The sequence below is a fragment of the Buteo buteo genome, unplaced genomic scaffold (genome assembly GCF_964188355.1).
Source record: "Buteo buteo unplaced genomic scaffold, bButBut1.hap1.1 HAP1_SCAFFOLD_55, whole genome shotgun sequence".
Taxonomy (NCBI): Eukaryota; Metazoa; Chordata; class Aves; order Accipitriformes; family Accipitridae; genus Buteo; species Buteo buteo.
In genome coordinates, this window is record NW_027439221.1 from 438,075 (window position 1) to 466,071 (window position 27,997).

At 55.6% G+C, this 27,997-nt stretch overlaps 2 protein-coding genes across 2 annotated transcripts in view; one reads left to right on the forward strand and one right to left on the reverse strand.

The window, feature by feature from the left end:
* The window catches only part of LOC142027761 (A-kinase anchor protein 1, mitochondrial-like), a 312,309-nt gene that overhangs the window by 141,122 nt on the left and 143,190 nt on the right, over positions 1 to 27,997 (forward strand). The window lies entirely within an intron of this gene.
* On the reverse strand, positions 22 to 27,964 carry LOC142027771 (maestro heat-like repeat-containing protein family member 2B). The gene is made up of 35 exons (XM_075021980.1): positions 27,347 to 27,964; positions 21,188 to 21,593; positions 20,525 to 20,664; positions 19,155 to 19,277; positions 17,206 to 17,371; positions 16,721 to 16,819; positions 15,991 to 16,142; positions 15,520 to 15,663; positions 14,909 to 15,001; positions 14,345 to 14,414; positions 14,120 to 14,233; positions 13,587 to 13,660; positions 13,143 to 13,262; positions 12,023 to 12,130; positions 11,254 to 11,829; positions 10,829 to 10,970; positions 10,088 to 10,140; positions 9,541 to 9,648; positions 9,173 to 9,292; positions 8,850 to 8,972; positions 7,856 to 8,017; positions 7,506 to 7,628; positions 7,110 to 7,177; positions 6,628 to 6,763; positions 6,427 to 6,522; positions 5,865 to 5,969; positions 5,528 to 5,651; positions 4,486 to 4,592; positions 3,892 to 4,044; positions 2,637 to 2,782; positions 2,228 to 2,390; positions 1,758 to 2,002; positions 1,006 to 1,143; positions 698 to 809; positions 22 to 523 (listed from the first exon to the last, which is right to left on the reverse strand). The coding sequence occupies exons 2-35, from the start codon at positions 21,261 to 21,263 to the stop codon at positions 473 to 475; spliced, it is 4,530 nt and encodes a 1,509-aa protein (XP_074878081.1). The 5' UTR covers positions 21,264 to 21,593; positions 27,347 to 27,964; the 3' UTR covers positions 22 to 472.

A 27,997-nucleotide genomic window follows, 5' to 3' on the forward strand; every position in this document is an offset into this window, starting at 1 on the left:
CCCCCCAGTGCCCCCTACTCCCCCCAGTGTGTCACTGGGCAGTGCTGTGGGGGGTCCCAGCGTGATGGGACACCGGGAGGGCGAAGCCTGCTGTGGCGATACGGTCGGGGCTCTCGCGGGCTGTTCCCTGCACCAGCGCGGGCTGGTGCTGGAGGTGGTCGTGCCGCGGTGGGAGGGGTGGCGAGGGGATCCCCATGGGCAGTGGGAGGGCACGCCAAGGCCCCAGGACCCCACGGGGAGACCCCTGCTCTGGGCTCTGTCCTGGCATGACTCCATTGTCCCCAGCCCGGGAAGATCTGAGAGGGGCCCCACAGCTGGCAGCCCCCAGCCTCGGTGTCACCCACACGTTGTCTCACCAGCTGCCAGGGTGCTATTAGGGAAAGAACAGATACACTCCCCTTTCGGTGTCTTTTGATGAGCTTTAATTAACTCCGTGGTGCTGGCTGGGGCCAGGTATTGCGGAGGGATTGCTCTAGTGCCTGCCTCGCTCGGAGGTCCCTGTCGTCCTGCGGTCCCGAGAGATCTGGAACAACACCACAGGCAGCGCCGTGGGGACCTGGTCCCGGCCAGGTGCTCCCCTGGCCACCCCGCTCCAGGGACCCGTTCGCCAGGGATCTTCCCACAAAAAAAGACATCCCAAGCAGCAGTATCTCGGTAAAAGTCCTCTGACCCCTTCCTTCCCCATCTCCTGCCTTACCTCAGCAAAGAAAGCTGTAGCTGTCATCCGCAGTTGAACTGAGCAGGAATTCAGCCACGGCAAGAGGTTCTTCACCAGACAGGGGGAGACGACTCCAGCGTTGAGCAGGACACTGCGCAGGGGTCACAAGCGAGGGACACAGTTACCCAGGAAGGCCACAGGCCGGGCCTCCAAAATTCACTTGCGCTGATGCAGACACTACTCTTCAGCTCCCGACGGCTTCCCGGGCACGCCGGGAGGGTCCCAGCGGCCATTTCCCTGGGCACAGCCCTGCAGGAGTTGGCCAGATGCATCCCTGGGGCTCTTACCTGGTCAGGAGACGCACCCCCTCAGGGTGAGCCACGGGGACTTCCAGGCGAGCCCACACTCCCCAAATCTCGAGCAGCTGCGTCCATTTCTGCGCCATGCATTTGCCCAGCACCAACTTTATAGCTGAAAGGAAAATCCTGGCAAAAGAAACAAAGTGCAAAATAAACAAACCCAATCAAACAAAACAAGTCCAAAGAGCACCACCGCCAGAAACCCCAAGAACTCTCAAATCGCAGCAGGTTCGGGGAAGACTGATCTGCAGCAGAGCTAAATACCCCTGGAATGATGCTTCACAGCCTTCCAGACTGCAGCTAACGACACTGGCATTTTCTTCATGCCCCAGACCCACCGAAGCAGAAGAAAACCCACGCCTCTAGACTGACTCCACGCTAGGTGTCAACCAAGGCCAACACCTCATACCTCTTCCCACCAGCCTTTGGCCAAGAATGACACCAGTGCCCGCAAGAGTCACTGCTCCAGCGGGGGTCCGTTGAGGGAGTGCAATGCTATTGTGCACACAAGGGTATGCAGGAGGCAAGAGGACGGCCATCCGCAGTATGAGCTGCGTAAGACCTTCCTGCCTGGGAGCTGGAGTTGCTCCACGAAGGAACAGAAGTAAAACCAACCGCGACGACCGCTTTCCACATCTAGGAAGTGGGGCAGGCGAAGCCCTCCCTCAGCCCCACAAAGGCACATGCCTTGGCACGGGGAACTGAAGCCAGCCCCTCCATCTGCCCCTTCGGCTCTTTACCTGCACGGCTTCTCCACATGCAGTTGTTTCCAGCTGGTCATGAGCAAAAGCTGCCTCTCCCCACCCAGCATTTCACTGGCCCACCTGAGCAGGCTGGGAAGGAGGTGGGGAAGCAGTCGCCTGAGCTCCTCCGTGCTCCTCAGGGCAAACACCACCTCGGAGATGGCACGGGTGATCTGCAGAGAAACATGACCAAGAACCACCTGTTCAGGGAAGGCCTTTTCCCACCAGCCTGGTTCCCCCGCCTGCCCAGGGTGGGGGGTCACTGTCCGCACTTGTCACTTCTGCGACAGCCTTGTGGCTCAGGAGTACCAAACTGCCCTGGCTCCCCGCACTCCTTGAGGCCGGCCCAGCACAGCGCCCTGCGAATCTCCACGGGCACCCGCAAAGGGCACCTGACTCCCTTGCGCCCAAGCGTGAGTTAGCAAGCAGATGCCGAGCTGCAGAAAGGTGTCTGCCGTTGAACGTACCGTCAGAGTCTCCAGAGGAGTCTGACAGCTGTGCTGCTCACAAGGGGAGGAGTCCGTCCCCAGGCGGTCGTTTCCTGCTCTGTTTAATTTCTCCACTAAGCACCTCAGGATCTGAATCCCAAGGATGCTTCTCCCCAGGCTCCTCCACAGCTCCACCGTGTCACTGCAAGGGAAGAGACGTTCACCCCTGAGCCCGTATCCTTGCGGTCCTGCGGTGCCCTCAAACCTCCTCACCTGCAGTGCGGCTTACAATGCCCCACTCACAGCAGAGACACAAGCACGCAGTCTTGCAACACTCCAGACTGCTTGGGCAGAAAAAAAAGACCTGCTTCTCAACCGGACCCCCCCAGGGCAAGGAAGCTGCAGGGTCCCTGTTTGACTACAGTGGGGAGGTGGGTGGTGCCCGTACCTGTCCATGAGCAGACTCTTCTGGAGGAGACTGCTGATTACAGGCTCCTGGTGAAAGCGGGTGAGGAGAAACACTGCACGGAGCAGGAAGGGCCTGTGGGTGCTCTGCTGCATGTAGCTGTAAAGGGTGTTCAGGATTTTTGGCACCTGAATGGAAGAAGAAGAGAAAGAAGGGCTCCTTTACCCCCTCCTGTGGGGCCCAGGCAGAGTCATTCGGCACATGAGCGATGCCTGCTGCCTCGACACAGAGTCCAGATCCAGCTCGAAACCTCACGCCTTCCACCCTGCCTGACCCTGGCTCACATCTGGAGCCCAGTGTGCTCTTGGCAATCGTGCACCTGCATGCACACACGCACACGCATGCACACGCTCACATGCACAGCCTCGGTCGCTGCATGTGCCCAGGCCCAACCCCATGAGCGGCTGCGTGCCCTGTGTGCACACAGAGGACACGGACCCATTTCACGCTCAGCGCTTGGCTAACTCTCCCCATGTGTCTGTAGCGATGCAAGACCACGACCAAACACGCTCTTTGAGACCCCGCAGATGCCTTGCAGGGCCTCTGCAAGCGCACGTGTCTCCTTCCAGAGGAACCCCGTTCTCCAGGGACGCTTTTCCTTGCCTCTACCCTCCTGAGACTGAGTTAGTCTGCACTGCTTGAGCCACTGGTGGCCCTAGAGCCCAAGCGGAGCGCAGCAGAGCGTGAGCGGAGGAGAACAGGAGCCTTGAAAGGGCAGGCACAGCACGAGGCCAGAGGCTCCCAGGCTACAGATGGGCAGCAACTAGTGGCTAAAGGAAGGGCACCTCACAGGCTGGGTAACACCACAGTCGGGGAAAGCAGTGAGAGCAATGAACAACTATGCAACCTGTGGAAAACCTAGCGTGCCCAGCAAAGCTCAGAGTAGATGGAATTGGGGACCAGTGAAGAAAGAGAAGGGTGAGGTGGGTCCCAGGGCAGGGAGGACTGACAGTGACCCCAGAGGAAGGGGAGGAATGGCAAGGCTGGTGCCTCCCAGTGCCTCACTCATGGGAAGGACCCGGACCAATGGCAGCCTTTGGACAAGAAGTGCCCATAGCCTTGTCACCAGCCGGAGCAGGCGCCAGCAGCGGGTGCTAATGCACGACTCGGACCATCAGTAGCCCCTTGGCTCGGCACACAGGCGGCATTTCTTGAGCCCATGCCAACTGCACAGGGTGCAGTGCAACAGCCAACAGGAGAAAAGACGAAGTCTAATGGAAAAAAAGCTCTCCTTTACCTCCTGGACTATCTCCTCTCTGCATTCCACCAGGAAGATGAACACCCACTTTCTCACTGCTCTTGCACGTGGGGGCATGACATGCAGCAAGCTGTCCAGGATGGCAGTCAGAAAGTCCACAGCCTGTGCTGCAGGGATGCACCTGCAAACAGCCTGGAGAGAAGTCAGGAACAGGAGAGCCCGCATCACAGCTCTGCCCCAGCGATTCGGAAAGGAAAGGCAACTTGACGGGACTGTTAGTTCAGCAGTCATGGAGGGGCCAGTCTCTTGGCCCTCCTGCTGTGCCTACAGTGCTGTTTACATCTGGTGCAGCTAACCGATTTGGAAGTGTCTACCCCCTTGTTGTTTGCTTATATACCAAATTGGTATTCTGACAAGAGCACTCACGCACGCACACGTGTGTGCAAACGCACACATCACGGTGTCTGCTCCAGCGTGCCTTAAAGGACGGTCTTGCCTCAGAGCCTCCTGCTACTTGCTAACAACAGCTGTCCTGGACAGCCCGCTCTGGAGACAGAGACTCTGGAGGGGAGCAGGGAGACGTGCAGGAGCCCAGGAGCTGGGCCCCCACCCCACTGTTTCGGGGCCAGTTACCTTTGTTATTTGGGTACAGGTCTCCGCAAAAGTCTCGGTGTCCGGGCTGTTCAGCTCCTCACAAAGGCACCGGATCTCATCTGCCTGCGGCACCTTCATGCTCTTGGCTGGAACAAACAGCAGGAGAGAAGAGGAGTCACGTCTACAGAAAGCCAACCTCTGCCCCCAGATACCAATAAAGGAGAACCCCCGTGGTGGCAGGGAAGGCCACAGGGAAAGCCAGGGCCCTCCTGAACTTGGGGCAGCGGGATTTCCTGAGCCTGATAAATGGCTGACAAACCCCGGGCTGGAAAGAGCCCTCTTCCTCCTTAAACCTTTTGCTGGGGCTTCAGGGTTTCAGCAGCCTCTGCTCCTAGCAGCTGCGTCCCCTATTCCCACACAGGCCGCCATCGTCTCTGGGAGGCAGGAAACCTCCCTGTGACTTCCTCAGCACAGGCAGACCCTGCTGCCTGAAGAGGAAAGGCTGCAAACTCAACCCTTTGCAGCACGCTCTGGGCCTGCAGCTCAGATCCCTCCTCCCTGCCCAGTTTGCTCTGGGCAGCAAATTGGCTTCCTCTCTTGTGCTCCCCAGGAGATTTCTTCCCTGCCAGGGATGACTTTGGAGACTGCCTGGGTAGCTGCCTGTCTCTCCAGGCTGAAGGCAGGGAGCGAGGGGGAAGGCACCCTCTGAAACGTCGGGGACCTCATCCGAGCGAGTTGTCTGACCACCCTCTGTCTCTCCTGCCTGGACCGTGGAGAGGGACAGACGTGGAGGGGGACAGTCCCCAGCATTGGTGACGACGTCCTGCTCTCAGACAGCAGTGAGGGATGGCCCTGACCACCCAACCTCACGCACGCCCCGGGGAGGTGGGACTCGGCAACACTCTCTCAGGGATCCTTCCTGAGATGGGCAGGGGGGCAGAGGGCTAACAGGGTGGGGGCACAAAACCAGCCCAGCACGTTGCCTCCCCCTTCCCTCCACGGGACCCCGGTGGCGCCAGGCCAGGAAGGGAGGGAGGGAGGATCGGGCTGAGCAAGGCTGGGAAGCGCCTGCTCTCCTCACCTTGCATTTGGAGAAGGTAGCCAAGGCAGACCCATGCCCTCTGGTGGCACGTGTCCAGGCAGTCGCTGGTCAGAGACCCCAGCAGTCCCACCAGGGAGCCGAACTGCTTGTAGGGACATCCTCTCTGCAGGGGACAGCAGCAGGAAAAAGGTTGCAGGCAGTCCCAGCGCCCGCTCGCCTCTACTGCCCAGCCTGCTCCCTGGGCAGCGACCAGGCAGAAGGGCTGCCCCATAATCCCAGGGGCCCCGAAAGCCAGCACCCAGCTGGGCAGGGCTCCTTTCCAGGGCCACGAATGGTGGGAATGGGGCACTAGGGCACGCGGAGGGTCCCTACTCACCGTGAGCTCACATCGCTCCTTGCAAGCGCCCAGCACGTGGGTGCAAACCCGCAGGGCTCTCTCCCGCTCCCATTCTTTGGCTGAGGTGAGCCAGCCCTTCAGGACCTGGGGCAGGGGGCATCTCTCTCGCAACAGGAATCTTTCTCTCCCCGAGATCCCTCTCCCTCTCCCTTCTTCTCTGGCCCCTTCCTGGCGCATCCCCCGCCCCACCAAGCACCGGCCCTGCAGCCTTCACCGCCTCGCGCTATGCAGCCGCCTCTGCCCTGTGTCAGGTCTTGCTTCCCTGCTGGCGTCTCCCTGCTCCGGCCTTCCCCCCAGGGCTGCTCTCGCCCAGCTCAGGGCTGGCTCTTGGCTTTCCCTCCACCAGGGCCCACTTCACTGCCTGTCCTGAGGCTGCAGTGGCCAGGCACTCCTGACCCCCAGCCCCGGCCAGATGCACAGCCCCAGAGCAAGGAGCCAAAGCCCCATTTGTCTGGAGGAAAGGTATCCACCTCCTATCACCCACTAAGGTCTCGATTCTCTGCCCTGGCAACGCTTTCCCTGTTGCCCCGTGGCTACTCACGTGGAACACTTTGCAAAAGCAGGCAGAGGTCGCCTCAGCCTCCAGAAGGGTTTCTATGAGGTGGCCCAGATCTTCCATGCCTCTCCTGTGCAGAAGCTAAAAGCAGCAAAGGAGAGCTGAGGCTATGCATCATGGGGGCTGCCAGGGCGTGCTGAGGTGGGATCCTGACCCAGAGGTGGGCAGGCACTGGCCGGTGGGTACCTCCATGTTCACAGCTGCCCTCACACTCTTCCTTCCCTTTTTCATCTGCTCCTCGGAAGGATGGGACAAAACACTCTGGCAGCACACTGCCAGCAGGTTGCCATTTTCCTTCCTGCTCAGAGGCGGCCTCAGCTTGCTGGCCAGAGGAAGAAGGGAGACAAAACAGAAAGGGGATTTACTAGCCCTCTCCAGGGTGGTTTAAACCACAACTGAGTCCCTCCTAATCGAGGGCCCCAAATCCAACCCCCCCAGCCCATGCCAGCGAGCACTGCCTTCAGCTCCAGCAATTCCTACCTCCTCCCAGGCAGCAGGCAACCCCCCCACCCCCCCCAGGTTAAGGAACCCCTGGGGCTCCCTTCTTCTGGGAGACACCTGGAATGGGGAACACCCTCCCACTCCACAGCCCCAGCAGCTCCTGGCCCCATGCTCAAGCTGGGCTGGGGCACACTGGGAGTGCCCAGAGCCTGGGGAACAGACCTCACCTCAACTCCTCCAGGGCCTGAAACACTCCATACACCAGGGAGTCCCAGGGCTCCCTCTTTATCCAGTCCTGCAAGTCCCAGAGACAAGTGCAGAGTTGGCAGCGGGCAGGGACACGGGACAGCCCTCCCGCCGCCCCGGGGACAGGCTCTGCTGCCAGGCTTGGGCAGACGCTGCCCCATCTCCCCCACGGAACCCCAAAGGCACAAAGGCACTGCAGGAGGGACCCTGCTCCTCAGCCACAGCCACCCAGTACCAGCACCCGAGGGCCCCACCAGCTGCGGACACAGCTCCAGGAGCTCGCGTGAAGCCGAGAGGCCATCATGCCTCTGGGGAAACCAGGCTGACGGCACAGCCCAAAACTCCCCCGTGTGACGGCTCCAGCTACGGACACTCACCAGCAGGGTCCGCATCGCCTCCTGCTTTAAGGAGAGCTCAAAGCTGCCGCAGTCGCCCACAGCCTGGATGGCACAACTGACCTCGGTGATGCTCTGCACCAGGGCGAGCTTGAGCTGCAAGTCCTGAGGCCAAAGAGAGCAAAGCACCCCTTGAACTCTTTGAAGGGCTGAGAGGTGGAAGAGGAGCATGGGCAGGGAGAAGCCACAGAGGGCTTGCATCTGGACACTGAGGACAAACCCCTCCTTGGGAGGTCTTTAGGAAGAGACCGCCCATCTCGGTACACCCCAGCCCCGAGGGGCCGGAGCTGGGGCACCCGGGCATCCCCACCCTACGCGCCCTGTGCTCCTACCCTCTCTTTATCTCTGGAGAGCCTCAGGATGTTGCCCATGATTTCTTTATCCACACAGGTGAGCAGCTGCTCCTTGGGGGCATGCAGCGCAATGCCGCTGTAGGTGCGCATGAGAGCAGCACGAATGGTCCGGGTTCGCTCCATCTTCTGCCGCCGCTGTACCTGTGTCGACAGAGATGCCCTGAGACATCAGCCCCGGGACTCCTGCGGCGGGCTCCTGCGGCAGGCCCTGCCCCGCACCCTCGCCAGCTCTTTGTTTCCCCCAGCACCTCCCAGCAGCTCCCCGAGCTGCGAGTGCTGGGGCTGGGAGTTGTTCCCACCCCGCAGCTTGAGTTCTCTCTCTCGGAGAGGGAGGAGGTGCAGCCAGCATCACACACGCTGCTGGCTGTTATACCACTGACTCGAGAGGCCGGGGAGCTGTCTGGAACCTTTCTGCGGACAGGTACCCGACATAGCCTGTCACGGTCCTGCTCAGAGCCGTGCAGCCTGTGCGGGTCAGTGGCGCAGATGAGCCCGGTCTGCTCACCTCCCCAGGCCAGGCTGCACTGCTCTCTCTGCAGGGCCCTGCCCTGCCCAGAAAGGCTTCCCCACAGCCCCCAGGTGGGGAGCAGAGCCAACGAGACCTCACCAGGCTCCTGCTCCCAGCCCTCAGCTTTGAGGAAGGGGCAGAGTGTCACACTGTGCCCACCCCCTTGTCACCAGCTCCTGCTGAAGTTAAGTCAGGGCAATGTGGCTGTGAGCAAGCAAGCAAGCAAGCAACTGCTGCAGCTGCCCCAGCTGGGTGGCTCTGATCCACCAGGTGCCAAACCCCATCCTCTCCAGAGACCCCTCAGGGGCCCCAAGGCCAGGATGTCCCCTCTGAAACACAGGTCTCGGGTAGCTCTTCCAAGAAGGTTAATCTCAAGGCAGCTGCCACAGGGTGGCTGCTGCAGGTGTAGAAGTGGAAAGAAGGCCAAAAAAGGAAAGCCAACCAGCAAGCCCCTCGTTCCTTTACCTCCCAGCCCGTGGAAGCCTGGCGGGACCAGTCTCTGGTGAAAGCGGCAGAGAACATAGTCACCGTGCCCAAGACCAGGTGGAAGTGGCTCTCGGCAGCGTGGGACACAACAGAAATCATTCCCTGCAACCACGGAGAAACGGGGAGTCGGTTCCAGTCCAGGCATTCAGCCGTGGCCAGCGACCGTGGCCGGGCAGGACGTTGCAGCAAGCCGGAAACAGCAGCAACGGGGAAAGGAAGGAGGTCTGGAGCTGGGCCAGGAGCAGCCCTCCCTCTCCCCCAGGAAAATCCAGGGGCTGCTCAGGACAGGAGCATCACCTCACCTTGGCCTCAGACAGCTCCACAGGGTTTGTCTCCTGGAGGAACCTCAGCACCTGCCCTTGGACGTGTCTGAGGTCCTGACAAGCTGCCAGCACCGTCCCAAGAGCCTTGTACAGGAAAAGCTGAAAGAGAAGAAGCCGAGCCCGAGATGCAGTCATGGCCCGACCCGTCAGGAGAGGGCTGGCCCCAGATGGACCCCACCACCTCCGGGAGCAGGCAGAGCCGGCCACGATGCCAGGCTGTGGCCAGCCGCTGGGGCAGCCCAGGGGAAACGCCTTTTGGGGACGAGGGAAAGGAAAGCAGTGAAATCTGCCTGCGTGGGCAGAGCACCAGCGCCAGCTCCAGCCCCAGTGCCGGGCAGGACACACACCTCCTCCCAGGAGCCGGCAGCAGAGCTGCCCAGCCGCTGGCTCAGCTCCTGGCTCAGGCCTACGGTCCAGGCCTTGTCCTCCACGGGCTCCAGCGACGCTCGCAGAAACTGGTGTGAACGGGAAAGGAAGCGAGTGTTCCCCAGACCTTGGCCAGGGCCCTTTCCACGCTCACGTGTCCCGGGATGCTGCGGGGGAGAGCTGCCGGGAACGGCAGTCTCCTCCCTCACCCCACCCAAGCCTCTTTTCACCAGCTTCCCTCTTCTCCTAACGCCTCATGTGAGACCCCCCGGCAGGCCGGACTTAGAGGAGGAGGCAGCGCTAAGGCGCGTGCCACAGCGTTAGAGGGCATTAGCCATCAGCCGTGGCACGTGTGCAGGCAGCAGCTCCTCTTGAGTGGGCAGGCACCTACTGCCGGGGGAGGCGCAGGGTGCTCAGGAGGTGCCCCCACCTCCTGGTGCCTACACAAGCAGCCCCGAGCTTCCTCCCACAACTTTGCTGCCTCTTCTCCCCCCTCGATTTGTGACACCCCCCGCAAGGATGCTATACCTTAAGCACACGGCGCTCCCACTCTGCAGAGGCCAGGGAGCTCTCAGTTCTGCCTAGGAAGCAAGAGGAAGCAAAAGCTCTCGCAGCTATTTAAGCTCACACCAAAGACGAGTCTGGCGCTCTCCTCTGCAGTCCGACCTCCCAAAAGTCCCAGGCCATCAGGCTAGAGAGGGCCTACGCGAAAGCCCTTGCGAGGCCAAAGACACAGGAGGGATCCCAGGGGCGGTCGTCAGAGGCATTGACTCAATCTGGGGAAGGACGCACTGGCCGCAGCAGATTCCCACTGAGCGACTGCAGCTCCCACAACAACTCCAACCACCCAGTCCCAACACACATTTTCTCCCGAGCCACCCATTGCCTTTTGCCCATTTCCAGCCCTTCTCCCAGGCTACTGCCGAGGACAGCTGCTGCAAACCTCGCCTGGCCTGGGGACTTGGTCCTCCAAAGCCGAGGGCTGCACCCCCTCCAGGAGCACCAGTCACGTCCCTCTCCCAGACACCATCCTTGGGTGATGCCAACACCTGCCCTCCGAGGGGACATCAACGGCCCCCTCCATCCCCTGGGCCGAACTGATGCCAGGGGACAGCTGCCCCCAGCCTCAGCACCGGCTCCCTGGAAGGGGAAAGGCAGCAGAGCAAGTGCTGGGGAACTGGGGACAATTGCCCTCCGTCGCGCCAGGCAGCTGCGTTTTCCTGCCCCCCTCCCTCCCCTCCAGCCTCTCCCTCCCCACCTGCACTTTACCTTCCAGGTACTGCAGCAGGAGGGGGATCTCGGTCGCCCACGCCGCCCCCAAGCCTCTGTGGATCCTGCCGTGGAGGGCCTGCAGCAGCTGCAAGGCAGCGACTGCGCGTTCGCGGCTCGGGTAAGGAGCTGCCGCCACCACCTAGAGGAGGGCAGGAGAGAAGGGTCGCTCCTGCCGCCAGAGCCACAGCTTCTCCCAGGAGGGAGCTCGGGAGGGAGCTCGGTGCCGCTTGGCTGGCAGCAGGCAGCCGACGGCTTCACCCAGGGTGCTGCCAGCCCTGAGAACGGAGTGGGATCCCTGATGGGCTCGGGCATGCTGCCTCCTCCTTGGGGGCTCCCGGCGCTGGCCTCAACAGCATCTCTACCCCGGGATCTCCCACCACCCCTGGCCAGAAAAGCTCTTTCCCCAGGGCCCCGCTACTCACCAGCAGTCGAGCCAGCAGGGCCTGGGGAGCCGGCAGCCGGGCTGTGGGGAGGCAGAAAGGCTGGGTGAGCCGACGAGCCTCACGCCTCCGATAGCCCCACACAGGGCTGAGGGCTGAGAGCAGCTGCGCTGCAATAGCGCTGGCTGGGGGGCTCCCCAGGGCTGCCCAGCAGGAGATGAAGGCAGCTCCAGCATGGCCAGGAGCGAGCCCCGGCTCACCAGGAGAGCGCTGCGAGCAGGAGAGCCAGGCCTCTGCGCCGGGCAAGGGGCCACGCAGGGCAGAGCCCCTCGTGCCCAGCAGCAGAGCCTGTCTCTGCCCTTTGCTTTTCCTGGGCTCCTGCTCAGGGCTGGTGGGGCGCAGGGAGACGCGGGCTGGCCTGACCCCTGGCCAAACCCAGCAGCAGCACTCGCTGGGGCTCCTACCTTGCTCCTGGGAGTCCATGGCATCCGGCTCCTCCTCCTCGCACCCCGCTCTCTCCCGTCTCTCAACCAGGGCTCGGAGGCAGCGGGAGAGCGGGATCAGCATGCCGCTGTACTGGGCTGGCACCACGTACTGCAGCAGCCTCGGCCACAGGAGCTGCAGAGAAGAACCGGGCAATTCGCCACACTGGCATTTCCGCTCAGCGCGAAGACGAAAAGGACGGTCTGCATTTCACTGAGCCTGGTGCGCTTCAGCGCAGGAGGGGACAGGTTCAGGGCATGGGGGAGCACACGGAAAAATGTCCTGAAGGCAAGAAGCGGCCACAGCAGCAGGACAGAGGGCAACTTACTTTGGTCATCCCTCTCAGAGTGACGTCCAGTGAGCCCACGATGTCCAGGCACAGGGCTCGAATTGCTCCATCCTCTGGGTTTTCCCAGGCAAAAAGGCCTCCTGCCACCTGTAAGACAGAGTTGGCAAACCCCCAATTACCTTCAGCTCCCAACTGATGAGGCTCAGGCACCCCTCACCAGTGCTCTTCTTGCTCCTGTGCCTGCCCCCCTCCCGATGGCCAGACGGACCCAGCTCGAGGACCGGGTCCCAGACCCTGGGAAGGACTGGGAAGCCTGGGAGCAGACAGTGCCGCTGCTTGCCGACTCGGTCCCCTGGGGCCCAAATGCTGCTGTCGTGCCACCAAAGCAGAGGTGAGGAACGTGCCCTTCAGCAAGGCTGTGCTCAGTGCCAGCCCTGGAGGCAGCACACCCAGCCCGACAGATGTGGAGGAGCACCCAGAAGCCCTTTCCTTTGCCCTGCTCCCAAAGCAGAGCCTCCCCGAGCCTCAGAGTGACGCACATGGATCTCCCAGCTAGAGGGAAGGTGCGGCCAGAGGGAATGTCCTCGGCGAGTCAGCGGGAGGCTCGGCCATCCCCAGCTTTCACCTCCTGGGCACCCAGCTGAATGCTGGGAAACGCTCACCACAGGGACTGCCAAACGGCCCGTCCCCTTGCCAGAAGGGATGTGGGCCCCCAGACTGTTACTGGGTGGGCAGGGTGTGCTTTGGAGGGCCAGAGCACGAGAACACCACAGAAAGCTCCTCTAGCCAGGCCCACCTGTCCGCACTGGCTGTGTTTTGCTCACCGTCCATCAGCATTTAAGGACGGAAGATGTCCTGCCCCTACAAGACGCTCCCTTTGCAAGGCGGCTTTGCCGAAGGCGCCCGTGGGCACAGCTCGGCACCACAGTGCTGGGTGGCATGCCGAGGTGTAAACCCACATCATCCACTGACATCTCCACCAACATCGGCACAGACACCCACGAGGAACGGCCATTCGGAAGCGGCTCTGACGGCAGTGCCAGCGCCGATGGCTCTGCAGCATGGAGCTCTCCAAGGCCAAGGCCGCCGGCAGGAGCCCTCAGCACGGTCCAGGCACTGGTCAAAACAACCAGCCCTGGGTGTCCTGCTCTGCCCTTACCAGTGTGCCCGAGGTCCGGCTGAACTCGCTGAAGATGTGCCCCACCACATCCCATGGCCAGCAGCTCTGGGATCCGGAGCTGAGCAGCTCCCTGCTGAACTCCAGAACTGCCCTCCGCACCTGCCAGGGGAGAGTGTGGTTATGACCCTCCTGTTCAAAACCCAAAGAGTTTGCGCCTTTGTGGCTCGCAGAGAGGTGGCAAGGCCACGGCAGAAGCTTTCGCTCCTGGCGTCAGGGCTGGGCTTCAGCACCAGGCTGGACGGGCATTTGCCCCGCAGAGCCCAGAGACCTCCCCGCTCTGCCCTGCCAGCTCTCCCCAGGGAGGAGCCATCAGCCACCACCTGGGCAACGCGCCAGCACTTCCCCAGGCCCTCTGGCTCTGTCCCAAGGGAAAGGGTTTCTCTGCCTCCCCTGGTGGCACCCTCTCTTCCCAAACCAGTTCACCTGGGCACTGGGGTCACTGCACAAGGCGCGCATGGCCTCCACCAGCTGGGGCAGCTTCTCTCTCACCGCAGGTGCTGGAAGAGATACGGAGAGGTGTGCATTGAGGCAGAGCCCCAGTGGCAGAAGGGATCCCCTGAAGCTTCCAATGGGACAGAAGAGCGGGGCCTGACTGGCTTCACGGGAAGCAGCGGCGTAGTCGGAGCAACCCCACTTCCAGAGGCTATTTTACAGGGACCGAAGGCTATGGCAACAGAGAGAACAAGAGAAACAGCACGGGTACGAGCAGCTCCTGTGCAAAGCAGCCCACCTGCCCGCCCACCAGCCTGCCTGTGTTACACGCCCGTGGAGCGCCGTCCCTGGTGTGCCGGCATTTCTAACTGCCGGGGGAGAGCCCTGCTGCGGGGCGTCAGCTCGGCTGGGGGACCCGCTCTTCGCAGCTCCCTTTGGGTGCAGGTGCACCACTTTCGGCCCGTTCCTGCTGTCAGCCCAGCAGCCCCAACCCCTGCCTTGCGTCCCTGGTCTGTGGCACTGACCGTCAGCGCGGGCCAGCGCTCCCAGCAGGCCCAGGGCTGCCACGCGACCGGCCTCACTCCCACCGCTCAGCTGGGAGTGCAGAAACATGCCTGTCTCCTCGGGGCGCATTCGTGCTGCGGGGAAGAAATCGCATTCTGCATCAGCAGGCAGCTGTCCCCAACAGCCAAGGACAGGGAGAGAGCTGCCACGGCACGGCGGGCCATCGCCCAGTCTCCTCTCCTTACCCTGCAGCATGATGCAGCGGGACAGCACTGCCTTCTGGGCAGGGCCAGCCTCCTCGGTCACATCAGGGAGCTGTGGGAGCAAGATCCATTTTAGAGAAAGCGGCATCAGTGCTGAGAGGGACCGAAAAGTAATGGCGCTCTCCGTTCTCCTCTCCCTGGGCACTCTGGGCATGGGACCCACAGCCGAAACCCAGCCCACCCCACGGTGGCCCCGGGCACACACAGAGGTTTGCGGCAGCCCAGGCTGCCCAGGAGCTGAGGCTGAGCAGCGCTGAAAGGCTGCCCTCAGGGTGCTGGCGCTCCAGAGTCCTCCTGCGACTTGGCCGAGAGGGAAATGGCTGTGGGAACCGGGCTGCCGCTCAGGCCCGTTCCAAACAGCCAGGATCAGGCCTCCTGCAGCCTTAAGATGGCACCTGGATCGAAGTCCTGGCATGCTCCAGGCCTGCAGGAAGGTCCCAGTGGAGGAACGCCCTGCTCTGCCCTGCCAGCCGGCAGGTCCTTCCCTTCCGTGGCAATCATGGGTGCAGGCCCCAGGCTTGCGGCAGGGCGCAGGGCTCCCCTTACCTGGCGGCGCACAGCGGTGCTGATGGCAAGAGCCGTGCCCTGCGGCATTGGGGTCTGAACTCCCTCCAGGATCTCCAGGACATAGCTGAGGCTCTACAAGAGAACGGGGGGGAAGAGGAGGCTCAAGCCACCTAAAGGCACTTGGGAATGGAGAAACCCAGCACGTCTGGGATAAGGGGAGCCCCTAACATCAGCTCCCAGGGAAAAGCCTGACGAGCAGAGCAGCATCAAGAGGGTCTCCTTCCTCGGAACGGAGCCCGGGCTTGACAACTCAGTTTCCCACTCATCAGACCTCGCCAGTCGCCGCATGGGACTGGACGTGGCCCTGGGCATTCGGGCAAAGCTCTTCCTGCACACAGAGCCCCAGGGAGCTGGCAGTGCCTCCCTTCCTGAGCAGATGAGCCCCAGGGACTCTTGCCTCCCTCCCGCCCTGCCCCGGGTTTCTCCTTTTCTGCCCAAAGAGCCCAGGAAACCTCAGGCCTCCTCTGCTCTTCCTGTTCCTTCTCTAAGGGCTTCCCAGCTCCTCCTGGCACCCCACAGCTCCCCAGTGCCTCTTAGCACTCGCGCAGACCCACCCCAGCAGCCACGCCAGGCCCTGCGCAACATCTCACCTCGGTGAGCCGGGAGTTGTCTCGGACCTCCTGGTATTGCTGCAGGAGCCAGAGGAGCTGCTCCCAGGTCTGCTCTCGGTGCTGCTCCTCATGCAGAAGGACCCCCAGCATGGCAGCCACTGCCCCGAGGACAGCCTGCTTGTCCTGAAGAGGGAAGGGAGAGGCTCCGCTTGGAGGGCTGAAGGTCTGCCTAGTGCTCAGCATCCCCTGAACACCGGTCTGCCCTTCCCACTGGGAGGGGTTTCCCTTTCCCTTCTGCCCTGCAGAAGAAGGGCTCGCTCCAGAGGAGAGAGAGCACTTCCCCACCCTGCTACCCCAGCCCTCCCTGCAGAAAGGCCCCAAGGCTCGGCTGCTTCCCGTCGGGAAGCCCCCTTCCCCTCGGCCCTCTGCTCGCACCCCACTGGGCACAGACGGACCCAGCGCCATGGACATCCCTGCTGCAGCCCCGGGCGTCAAAGCAGCACTTCTCACCTCTTCCTCCTTGCAGTCCAGCCAATTTGCCACCACATAGCGGAAGACCGGGTAAATGGCTTCACAGAACTGTGCTACCCCCTTGCGAGGGAAGGGGCATTGCTCCCAGCTGCAGAGGTATGTACTGACTCCTTTCGACCATTGCTCCAGGACTGCACCAGGACAAAGGAAAAGGGAGCATGTGAGAGTCTGCAGCAGGGACGGTACCTTGCGTTCACGCCCAAGCCTGCTTTAAGGACGGTCCCAGGCTCAGCAGGGCTTCCCTGGATCTGGATCTGGATCCAAGGGCAATCTGTGCTCTTGAGGTGCCTGGGTTCAAACACCCCACCGTTTCTCTCCTCCTCACACCCATCGCACCTTCTCCTCCTCAACGGCCCCTTCCCCTCCAGCATTTCCAACTGCACACCCTTCCCTTCCCTTTTCCCTTCCCTTCCCTTTTCCCTTCCCTTTTCCCTTCCCTTCCCTCATACTCGCCCTTTCAGAGTAGGGAGTTTAATCCCAGAGGGAAGCGGGGGAACAGAAACCGTGGGAAGGGACCCAGGAGTTTCTCCGTGCAGCGCTGCCGCGTCCCACCCACAGAAACCTCCTGGCCTTCCCCCGCTCCTCCTACACACTCGCTGCAGTTTGGGATTGCCCCGGGCTCACACCCACCACGTTCCCTCTGAGATCACATGGAGGCATCGAAGGCCGCCCCTGCCCCTAAGACCCCAGCCAAGGAGCCGACACTCACCACTGCAGATGGCATGCAGGACCTCGCCGCTCCCCACCTGGGTCAGCACGGTGCGCAGGGCGAGCAGCGTCATTCCCACAAAGGGGATGCACCGCAGGGCTGCAGAGGAGGCAGGGACAGAGGGACCGAGAGGGTCGGTGAGAGACACGGGAGACTGGGGTCCATCCCTGCCAGGGCTGGGGCTGCTGGGCCACGCAGGACGTGCCGGAGGGTGTGGGACGGGCTGCCTTCCCCGGGGGGAAGCCCTTTGGGGAAACGGGGAGGACGGTGGGGGGCCAAGACCCCGCGGGTTTGTCTCCAACAGGTTCCCACCCTTTGGGAACTGGGATCGGGCTGATAAGGCAGAGCTGCCAACTGGCCCTGGCGCGGAGCAAGGAGGCACGGCAACTCCGTAGCCCCCCAGTTCAACACAGGGCGTTTAGGGAGGGGGAGGATCCCTTCTCCTTGTTATCACAGATCTCTACCCAAGGCCCAGGGTGCCATACCATAGCTGCGGGCCATTTTGCCCAAGGTGAGGAGCACAATCTCATCAGGGACCTTCCTCATGGCCTTCAGGTGGCTCTGGAGCTCGGACATGACAAAGTGGAAGTGGGAGCGGGCCAGAGCTACCAGGACGTCACTAGCGGCCATCTTCACGTCACCTGTCACACCCTGCAAAAGCGTCACAGGTTAAACACTCCGGAGAAAAAGGCTGAGGCACTAGGGCAGGCTGAATGACCCCATCTCCTCTGCAAGACCCCTCGGGACAGCTGTGCTCGGGGCCGAGCGGCTGCTGCCTCTTGTACCCTGGGATAGGCGAGCAGTTCCCTGGCGAAATGAGGGAGGCTTTGCCCCAGAACAGCCTTGTGCTGCTGCCCCCTCTCCCTCTCCATGCAGATGCCAGGATCAAACTGCCACAGACTCAAGACCCCCCTGGGACCTCTCCGTGGGGCTGGTGGGTTGCCACGGCCCTTCCTCAAAGCAGGACAAACAGTGTTGAGCTTGAACCCAGCTGTCGCTCAGTTAGAAACAGCCCCGAGTCCGCTTCTCTGCACAGTTCCCTGCCTCCCTGTGGAGTGACTGCTAGAAGTGACTTATCAGTATGTTCCCCGCACCCCCTTGAGGGAAGGCAAAACCTCCAGGGTGGAATGCAGTGGACACGCAAGGAATTGGTTCCCTAATAATTCTCTGTGCAATGTAACCTGCAACCTTAGATGTTAGCAACACCAAGGCAGTTTGGTGTGCTGACCCTAAGAGAAGTAACACGGAGGGTGGAGTGGAGCGGAGACGCCACGGCCAGTCTCTGTGATGTTATCGCAGGGATAGGGAACTGGAACGATAGGAAGGGTAGGTCCCTGCATTGAATCCACGGAAGCAAGGAGGTAAAATCATGGGGGTTCTGTCGATCTACTGCCCTACTTCTGATTTATCTCCTAAGTGCCCTGTCCTGGGGTACTGACACGCAACATCACGTCCTCTGGGTGAACTTTGCTCATTAGAATACCAAAACACACCTCCATCCCAAAAGCTACCCGCCTCCAAAGTGCAACCACCCCTCACTGAGCCTGCGCTCTGAATTTTTTTCTAGCATGTCCTTTTAAAAGCAAAGTGAGAGAACTTAATACCAATCAAAGTAAAGGCATGCATGACTGGAGTCACTCGAGCTCCACCTAAATAGGAAAATAGTGTAAAAAGGCCCAAAGAAAGGGTGACTATTAGGGAAGATACCGTCGTGGACAAGTTGGGAGGACATCACTGCCTTCTGGGGTCAGTCGACAGGCTGAACCTCTCTTCCCCCCAGAGGGACACCTCTTGGGTGAGATTCGAACACTCGGCTGTACCGAGTGCTTTCCCGGGAAACTTAGAATTCTTTAGAGCTCTTTTCCTTCCATAATTTAATGCGCTTGTAGTCGACTGTATTATTATTTGCACGTGCCTTGCAGACAGTGTATTTATCATCGGCAATCCAAAAGAACCTGTACTCCTGTTGCTTTAATAAACTGTACTATTCATTAAAATCTAGCCGTGATAGTTCATTGAACGCAACCAAGCTCCTTAAGTCTGGCTGTGATAGTTCATTGAACGCCACTAAACTGAAAGTACAGTGCGCTATTTGTGCGTCCGTAATCGTGTTAGTTCAACATATTGAACGCGACCGGACTTACAGTGCTGAATTGGGCATCACCCAGAATCTAAGCCTAGCCGCCCCCAGCCCCTCGGACATCTAAAGACAAGCTGGAACGCAAGGGGGGTTATTTTCTGCCCAAAGTCTTTACCCTTTAACACAACACTCCCCTCTCCAAATTCCCTGTCACGACGAGTCCCCAGAGCCTCTCCCTTAGGACCTCTGCTGGGTCTGAACAACCGAGGAACATCTCTGCGCCACTCTGTATTTCCCCCAAAACCAGGGGCAGAGGCAGGCTGCTTGGGTGGCCTTGAAAGAGAACAAGCTCACCTGGGCTGCTCGCATGTCACTCAACGCCTCTGCTATCAGGCGGTTCACAACGCCACTCGTCAAACAGCCGTCGTCTCCCCACAAGACGCTCTCCAGCTCCCGGTACGTCTCCACTCGGTCACCCTGGGGATGGACCACAAAGGGGAGTGATGGGACTTGCTTTGCCCTTGTTCCCAGGGAGCCACGACAGAGACCTGCTGCCCCCCAAATCATCTGCGTGACACGGGCACGAGGGACGAGTTGCAGGCATCGGTCAGGACAGCCACGGGGAACAGCAGGATCTTCCGCGGTGCCTCTGACACGAGCAGAGAGTCAGACAGGGAGATCGACTCCACCGGGGCAAAAGGCCACATGGGAGCCTGGGCGGTCACTCCTGAAAACGGGGGATGGCGGAGGTCAGGGGGAAAGTGCCGGACAAGGAAGGGTGTGACTGTTCACTCAACTCCTGCCTAGATTTTGGCTAACCCAGCTCCTGCTAAGGCCTGGTGTATGCTGGGAGCAGCACCATTAGGTCAAAGCGAGAGCACCGCGTAGGCAGGACGCGTGGCTAGAGAGAGCTAAAGGGCCATGATGCAGCCATTACCAGCTGCGGATGGCTGTCTCCGGCAGCCATTACCTTTTGTCTGGCAGTTTCCTCAGAATCCACTAACGTAAGGAAATGGTATAGACCCAGCCTCCAAGCTGGAGGGTATAAAACATCAGCTTACTCAAAAAGCTTTTGAAGCAGATCCAACAGCAGCTGAACTGCTGAGGCTTTCATGCTTCCCGGTGCGACACAGGGGACGCCCACACCGTGATGGAGGAGGAAGGGTGAGCGCTCTCTCGGTTGGCTCATAGGTTCATAGCAAAAAAATTCTTTTTTTTGCTCATAGGTGCACGATATTAAGAGTTACAGATTATAAGTTATGAAACCTTATGACTTGACTGGTGAAGGAGTGAATTCACATGATAGACGAGTCTGGGAGAAGGGAATTGAGCCCCTGTCATGTTTTTTCATTGTATTTCTTACTGAGCTCATGAAATAAAGTTGAAATCACAGCGTATGTTGTCCTGTACATTTGAGAGATCCAAATGGACCGTGGCAAAGGGGAAGGCATGGGAACGAGACCATGCCCCGAGGAGGGGAAGCCGTGAGCACCCTGCGCCTTGGGGCCCAGTGTTGCTCCTCGCACGGGCAGGAGCCCCAGCACTGGGAGCTCCCGGGGAAAGGAGTGGGGAGCAATGGCATTAGTCCAGCTTGAGCAGCAGGATCGGCGCCTGGGGACAAAGCGCCTGCAGGAGGGCAGAGGTGCTGTCAGGTGAGACGCCCCTCTGCCACGGCACCCGGGGAAGCCAGGGGCATGGAGGGGAGCCCTCAACCCCCACCTCACCTCATGGTCTTGCAGTCGCTTTAGCAGAGAAGTCCCGACGGCCACAAAGGTAGTGACGGCCGCAGGGACAGTCCCCGTCACACCGCCTCTGTCCTCAGAACGCGCAGGTCTGGACTGGGAACGCACGCATGAGCAGAGAGCTGCAAGAAAAGAAAGAAATGGCTTTGCTGGCTGCAGGGCTTCGCGCCAGGGAGGGGTGAGGATCTTCCCAGACTGCCCCAGCACTACCAGCCTGTGCTGGGCTGTACTGGCAAGAGGGAAGTCAGTGGGATGAGGGGAGGGAGTCTTCCCCTCACCGCGGCAGTGGGAAGACCACCCTGGGGGACTGGGCCCATCCTGGGCTCCTCAGTGACAGAACGGCAGCGATGCGCTGGAGTGAGTCCAGCACAGGGGCCCTGAGCTGGCCAGGGGACGGACACGGGCTCCGCAAGGAGAGGCCGGCAGGGCTGGGGCTGGGCAGCCCTGACAAGAGCCGGCCAGCCCAAGTCACCTCTGAGCGGTCCCCAGCTGCCTCACGGAGGGCAGGGAGAGGATGGATCCAGGACCCTCTGGGACGTGCCTGGCAGCAGGATGAGAGGTGATGGGACGCAGCCCCCAGCACCCGGCTGGGACAGACACTGCCTCCAGCACGTATCAGACCCCAGCCTCCCACCAGCCCCTCACCTCTGAGCGCTCTCATCCTCCGCATGGGCAGCAGGATCCCACGGATCGACACGCTGCTCCTCCAGGCAAAAGCCATGAGCAACTGGGGCAGCACCAGCCCCAGGAGGAAGATGTAGAGCCCAACCACTGTGACCTCACAGAGGGCTCCGGTGACATGGGGACATGTGCTGGGGACGCAGCAGCACCCTGGGGACCCCCCAGGCCCAGAAATGCAGGATTTTCCATCCCTTGAATTTGCTCATGGTCCTCAAACAGTTTTAGCAAAGACTTGCTCCAGACAGCCCTTCCCAGCTCTGTCCCTGGGAAGACTGGGACTTCTTTTCTCTCTCAGAAGAGAAGACTTTTCCTTCGGCAGGGGACTGATACGGGTGGGGTGTCCCAGGCCCTTGTGCCTGAAGGCAGGAGTCTGGAGAAGAACAAGCAGCAGTGGATGGGGATCAAGTCAGGTGAAAGGCAGAACATTAAAGCAATTAAGTTTACTAAGAGTAAAGAAATGAGTCTTAGGACCATCAAGAAGAAGGAGAAATGTTTGTAGAGCACGCAGATGGAGTAGTGCTCACAGAAAAAAAGTACTATTTGCGAATAAAACAGGATAAGAGAAGGAGAAAAGTACACAAGCAAAGGGGTCTGGAACCAAGTAAGTTGCAGAGAACCAGCTTCTTGGGCTTTATACACTTGTGGTAGACCTACCTCTTCCTGCCACATCTTATTAAAGAGAATATATTTATTTTGCTTTTCCGTTCAGCATTTGTTGTTGATTTTCTTTTCTTGTTACAGACAAACCATTGTATATTTTGCTAATGAAATATATTTCAAGTTGTATAGTTGAATCCCAGCCTATTAATCAACAATGTAGAAAGCTATCTTTTGACTGCCAAATAGAGCACAAACTGCTCGAAGTGTTTTATTTTAATGCTCTATAAGTAGTGGCTAATACTTCAGCTATATAAAATGAGCTATTGATATTTCAGTGCATTCCTATTTGGAGTGCAGAAAGCTTCGGATTTTTTCATTTGTATGTAATTAGGCTCTAAATTTTAATTATTTGCTCTACAAAGAAGGTAGAGAGTAGAGATACAAACATAAACTTTCTCCTGTATCCTTGTCATTTAATTACCATCATTTCACAGTCTAAAATACAAAGCTTTTCTCAACCACCTAATGAATGAGGTTCTTGTGTAATTGAATGCAGGGATATGACTGAAGAGCAGTAACTTCTGTGTCATTTAAAAATATTAGTGGAAAACAAAGTATGTGAGCTTTACGGAATAGGCAACACTAGTGAGCAGTATATTTAGAATATCTTTCCTCTCAGGACCAGGAAAAACAAAAAAAATGTTTTTACTCAGTAGATATGACATATGCTTATATCTGTAACACTTACTTGTTCACCCTACTGAATAAAGCTGTAAAAGTGCTTTTCTAGGTTTTCAAAGTTTTTGAAGTGCTTAATTCCAGCACCGGTAGAAGAGAGTAAAAAAGATTCCATCCTTCTTTGTGCACTATGATTTTGATTGATCACTTGCCAGTAAATTAACACTATACAAACCAGTGGACAGTAAAGGAATTGCATACATGGCGTTGAATGTACACTTTGAAAATGGTATTTTTCTTCTCCCCAACATTCTGAATGCTAATATATAGAAAATAAAATCTTAGCCTAAAGCTCCAGCCTCAGGCTGTGTCTTCAGAGACAATGATTACAATCTCTCTGTAAACTGAAAAATTTCAAATACAATTTTGAAGAAGAACAGAGAGACAGGAGAAGCTCAGTTTAAAGCTTCAAAGAATTTCTTGTTCAGTTAACTTACTTTTAACATATTTATTACTTTGGGGAGGAATTCATCTGCTGGATTTCAAATTTTCAAGCAGGATTTCCTACCTTTCTACATGATTTCCATTTTTTTCTCTCTACTAAGGGATTAAAACAAACCACTGCGGGGGTTTTTCCAATGGATTTTAGACTTAACTTTATTGCAAACAAATGTTACCAGTTATCCTCTCTATCCAGCTGGTTGGTTTTCTTCTTCTAGATTCCTAATATGCAGTCTCACAAACAAAAAAACCAAGATCCTTACTTGCTCCGCCCTAACTCTTACTATATGCTGCTGGTGCATCTGAATGAAAATATTTCACTGTATGAAAAACATATTTTTGACAAGCCAACAGCAATTTTTAAAAAAATTATAAATTCTCAGAATAGTAATTTATCCCACAGTTTGGATTTAAAAATTTGAAAAAGATCTCATCTGATGAGGTATTCATTTTAAGCTCACAACTCATGTATCAAATCAGTTTTCATAAATCTGAAAAAAAAAATAAAAATCATCTCTTTGCTGAAAAAAAAATGATAGACTTCAGCTAAAAGAGTTTTTCAGAAAGTCATGTGTGTCTGTAAAGAGATGCTTACAATAAAAGTGCCTCTTAGCTACAGTGGTCTTGTGTACTTAAGCACATCTACTTTGATTTGCAGCCAATATCCTGATATCAAACCAATTGTCCTTCTATGTTTTTCTTCTACTAAACTGTTGTTTGTTTTTTTTGATGACTGTAAGTAGTAGTGCACGTGACAGAGCTGATAAGGAATCCAAATTTCTGCCAGCCTGTGTCTACATCCTGTTTAAATAACCCCCTGTTAACTCCTATGGAAGCTGACGCAGCTGCAAGGAAGATACTATATAGTTCATTATGCCTTAAAAGACCTCGTCTGACTTGATCAGCTCATCCTAGTAGTACTTCTGGTAGTACTTCTGAAAAATAGCTTTATGGATAAGGACTTCAAAGTCAAGTTCTCAGGAACGTTTTTATTTCAGGAACCTTAATGAAGCATCACAGCTACAGCAGTTGCATGTTTCTGTTCTATCATTTCATTTTCCCATACTTGATGACTGACCACTTGAACAACCACAGTGCATTTAAAATTCATAAATGTATGTTAACATAATACTAGGGATGAAGTTCTTTTGCATGACATTGAGGGCAGAAGACAGGAGCAGAAAAGGGCTTCACAGTTACAAGAAGAACAAGATTTGGATTAGAAGCAACTCAAGCAGCCTGTTAACTCTTGAAGCACAATTTTTGTGAATTTCCCTTGTCATCACTTCAGAAACACTCTCTAAATTATGAGCACGTGCATGGTTTTGCATTCCCACTTTCTATTACCCATTGATATCAGAAGCTGAATTAAGTCTGACACTTTAACACTAATGGAAGGGATTACCCCATTGCATTTTGTCTAATCTTAATTTTCTTCTGTTTAACTTCAGAGTTAGCTATTCATTTTGCTTTGGTATTATTGTTTCTGGTTTTTGTTGTCTTGTTTACCACTTCCTTTAACTTTGAATTCCCCCTAGGGGTTGATTAGCAATGTGCAATTTAATGGGGAAAATGACTACTTCCTTGCCTTGCAAGATTTAGAAATGGCAATTATAAAAAGTTCCCATTCCAGCTTTTGCTCTGAAACCAAGTCTTTGAAACAAAACTCATACTGCCTATCTTCAGCAATATTGTTTTGTGAGCTCTTCAGCAAGCCATTTCTTATAAAATTCACAGTAAGGACGACATTTTTTGCTTTGTGTCCATACAGGGACACAAATTTGCTTTTCAACTCTCAAAAATTCCACATCTTTACAGATTTTAGACTAATTTCAGGCTGCCTGACTGCCACAGTTTGTGTGCTGCCTGATTTGTTACGTTTGCTGCCAAATCCCCTGTTCAACTACGCTTATACGTCCCAGTAGCATTCTTCATGAGGACACATTGCAGGAGACGAGAAACTTTATTCCTTGCATTACCTCAATTACACATGTCCAGCCTTAGGTTCTTTACAATCATATAGTATCTGCAGATATACTGATGATCTGCGTACTGGTATATGCAATGTACATTGTTTCTTTTTATAGCATTAATGATACTCAGCTTATCAGATGGAGAACATTTTCCTACTATGATGACATTTTTTAGTGCATCATAATACTTGTGTGTATCTTTCCACTCTCTTCTAAATATCTCTATGTTTTTTGTTTGAATTTCCTGGTATTTTCACATTTCCTTGAGCTTGTTTGCAGTCATGGTTTGAGACTCTCGAGTTTTAAAAAAACATGAGATCTTGTAATATCTTTCAGGCTCTTGAACAGGAGCCGGATCTCAGGGAGCAGGAATGGATGGACTCTCCAAGGAGATGTGGAAGGTTCATCTGCAATAGTTTGGGAACTCCAATAGGACCCAAAGGGATACTGTAAGGATAGTAAGGATTCTAACATTGTATGTTCACTCTCGAGATCTCCATATGACCTAAATGGACCTAAATTTCAAAACAACTTCTACTATATGAAAATGTTAATACGAGAATGCTCTCAGGGAAGGATCTCCAGTCAGTGAATGTACTGTTGAGATAAAGAACACCATCTGGACTAAAGAGCAACCTGTGAGAGATACTAGGCCACTAGATAGTCTCAACTAACTAAACGGACAAGAGTAATGTCCTGTATGTATCACACAGCTACCACACTCAAAAAGCCCCACAGATAGACTGTATCACTTCCAGATAAATCCCTGATGCTTTTGAGATTGACACTGGTCTAGAGAAGGAAAAGAGTAAATAAAATGGGCTAGGGACTAATCTCTGGTTCGCAGGTTGGCAACACAGCAGTTTCTACTCACTTGCCAGAATTTTTTTTGTCCTCAAAATAGTACAGTAACATCTAAAGTGCCTATTGGGAACAGATCCTAGCATATGCTGTTGACTCAAGCCACTCCTGAGAACTGTCTGGGAGATTACTAGGTTGGAGCAGATCAAAACTATGCCAGAGTATGCTAGCAATAAAAACGCATGGATGACTTCTCAGCAGTGCTCGAGCCCTTGCCATTCACTGTTTCACTCACTTGTAAATACACAAGCTAGGTGACCAAGACTAATGCACTGAAGTTGTCTTACTGAAAACAGCAGCACCAAAACTGTCACTGCTTTTCTAACATACAGCATGATTTCTGTATGCCTGCTATGATGCATGTGCTTATACAAGACTCAGCAGGACTCAGTTGCAGTATCGAAGTCAGACTGAGGAGTCTTTAGAAAAGTATTTCTTGGCACAAATTTCACCTCTTTTTGTATAAGCACTAGCTGGGGTCCCAATTTTCACATGTCAAGACAAGTGCTACTTTTCATATGAAGATTTAAGTCATACAGCCTTATGCAGATCTGGCAAGAAACTATAAATGTAAAGACACAAGAACTGATGAAGCTGAGGTTGACAGGGAACATCCTAGCTAGAATATTATCCAGGGAACTGCTGAAGCTGCCGATCTCTGTCATCTTTTCAAAGTCACATGTAGCACAAAAGAGGGCCTTCTTCAGAAATTAATGGCTCCATAGATAAAACAATGGATTAGATCAGTTTCTCAGGAACTCTTTAAGTTCTCTGTCCTCTGCTCTGATAGGTGTTGATTCAAGATCTCTCTGTACTCAGAAGCTCTACAGTTGGATACCCCGGCAGGAGCAGTGGGGGACAGCAGCCAGGCAGACCAACACCTACTCCTTGTTCTCTCCGTTAAGTCGATAAACCTGAAGGAGCATAAAAGTGACTCCTCTGAGAGCAAAACCAGAATGGGATGAAGGGGCCTGAGATTTTTAGAACTGGTCTCCCATATATCAGAACGATGTAGCAGGAAACACTTTCTTTTGATCCCAATTCACAGTTCCTTCATAGCCAGAAGAAATTTCATTACAGGAATTTTCAAACCACTAAACTGGCAAAAAGGCATACAAGCCTTTTTATTCCTTCTTCTCCTTTTATACTTGTTCCATAAAACCATTTCCCACTCTCCAGCTCACGATCTCTCTAAGCAGGAAAGTCCTATCTGCCACACACTTGTCATAACCTAGGTAGGATATGACAAAGTTTCAAATACATCAGTATTTATAAAATTAGAAATGTCAAACTGCAGAAAAGAAAAATAAAAAGGAAAAAAAGGGTGGTGGGGTAAAAATCAGTTTCTACCTTGACTGTTAGGCTCTTAAGCTGCCAGTATTTAACATTAATGTTTCTACTTCAGGCTCATGATTGCTACAGTTCTGCCATTTGTGGATATCAGTGTGAGATTATCTGCCTTTCACCAGCTCAGGCAATCCACTTCTTGATGGATATGATTTTATTTTACCTTTTAATGTTTAAAATGGTGAGAATCCAGCCCTCCAAGCTATCATTACGCTTCTCTTGATTTAAATACAAGAAGTTAGCTCCACTGGTACATTCATCCACAGGAACGTTAGCACTTCCAACTTCATAGACAACCATAAATTATTTCTGTCAACAGCAAATTACTAAACATAGTACAACACTCTATGAAAGACAAAAAGAATGCACACAATCAGCATTTCCCTTTATGACTATGAAAAGCTCTAACAGCAGATAAGCCTGAACTAAACATCAATCAAATCTGGACCCCAAACAGGGTATGGCTTATGATATGTCACACATCTGGACTCGACTATCGAAAGCAATCATGCACTTAGGAAATTTGAGGCTGTTATGCAGAGGTTTAACTAGAGTCTTGGCAACTCAATTTGGGACATGAAAGGTATTTGCACTACAGTACCAGGTGCAGTAAAGGAAACTGGTCTTGCAGTTCGATTCCAACACCGCGTCCGCAAACAAAACAAGGCAGCTACGTGTGAGGAACGTGGATGGAAATCTCACCTGCCATCCTGAAGTTACGCTGTGGCATTTCGTCACTTCTTGTCACTTTCCTCGGGCTTGGTAAAGCCTTTGCAGAGTCTGAAGCAAAGGCCCATAGCTTCTTCCCGTTTGT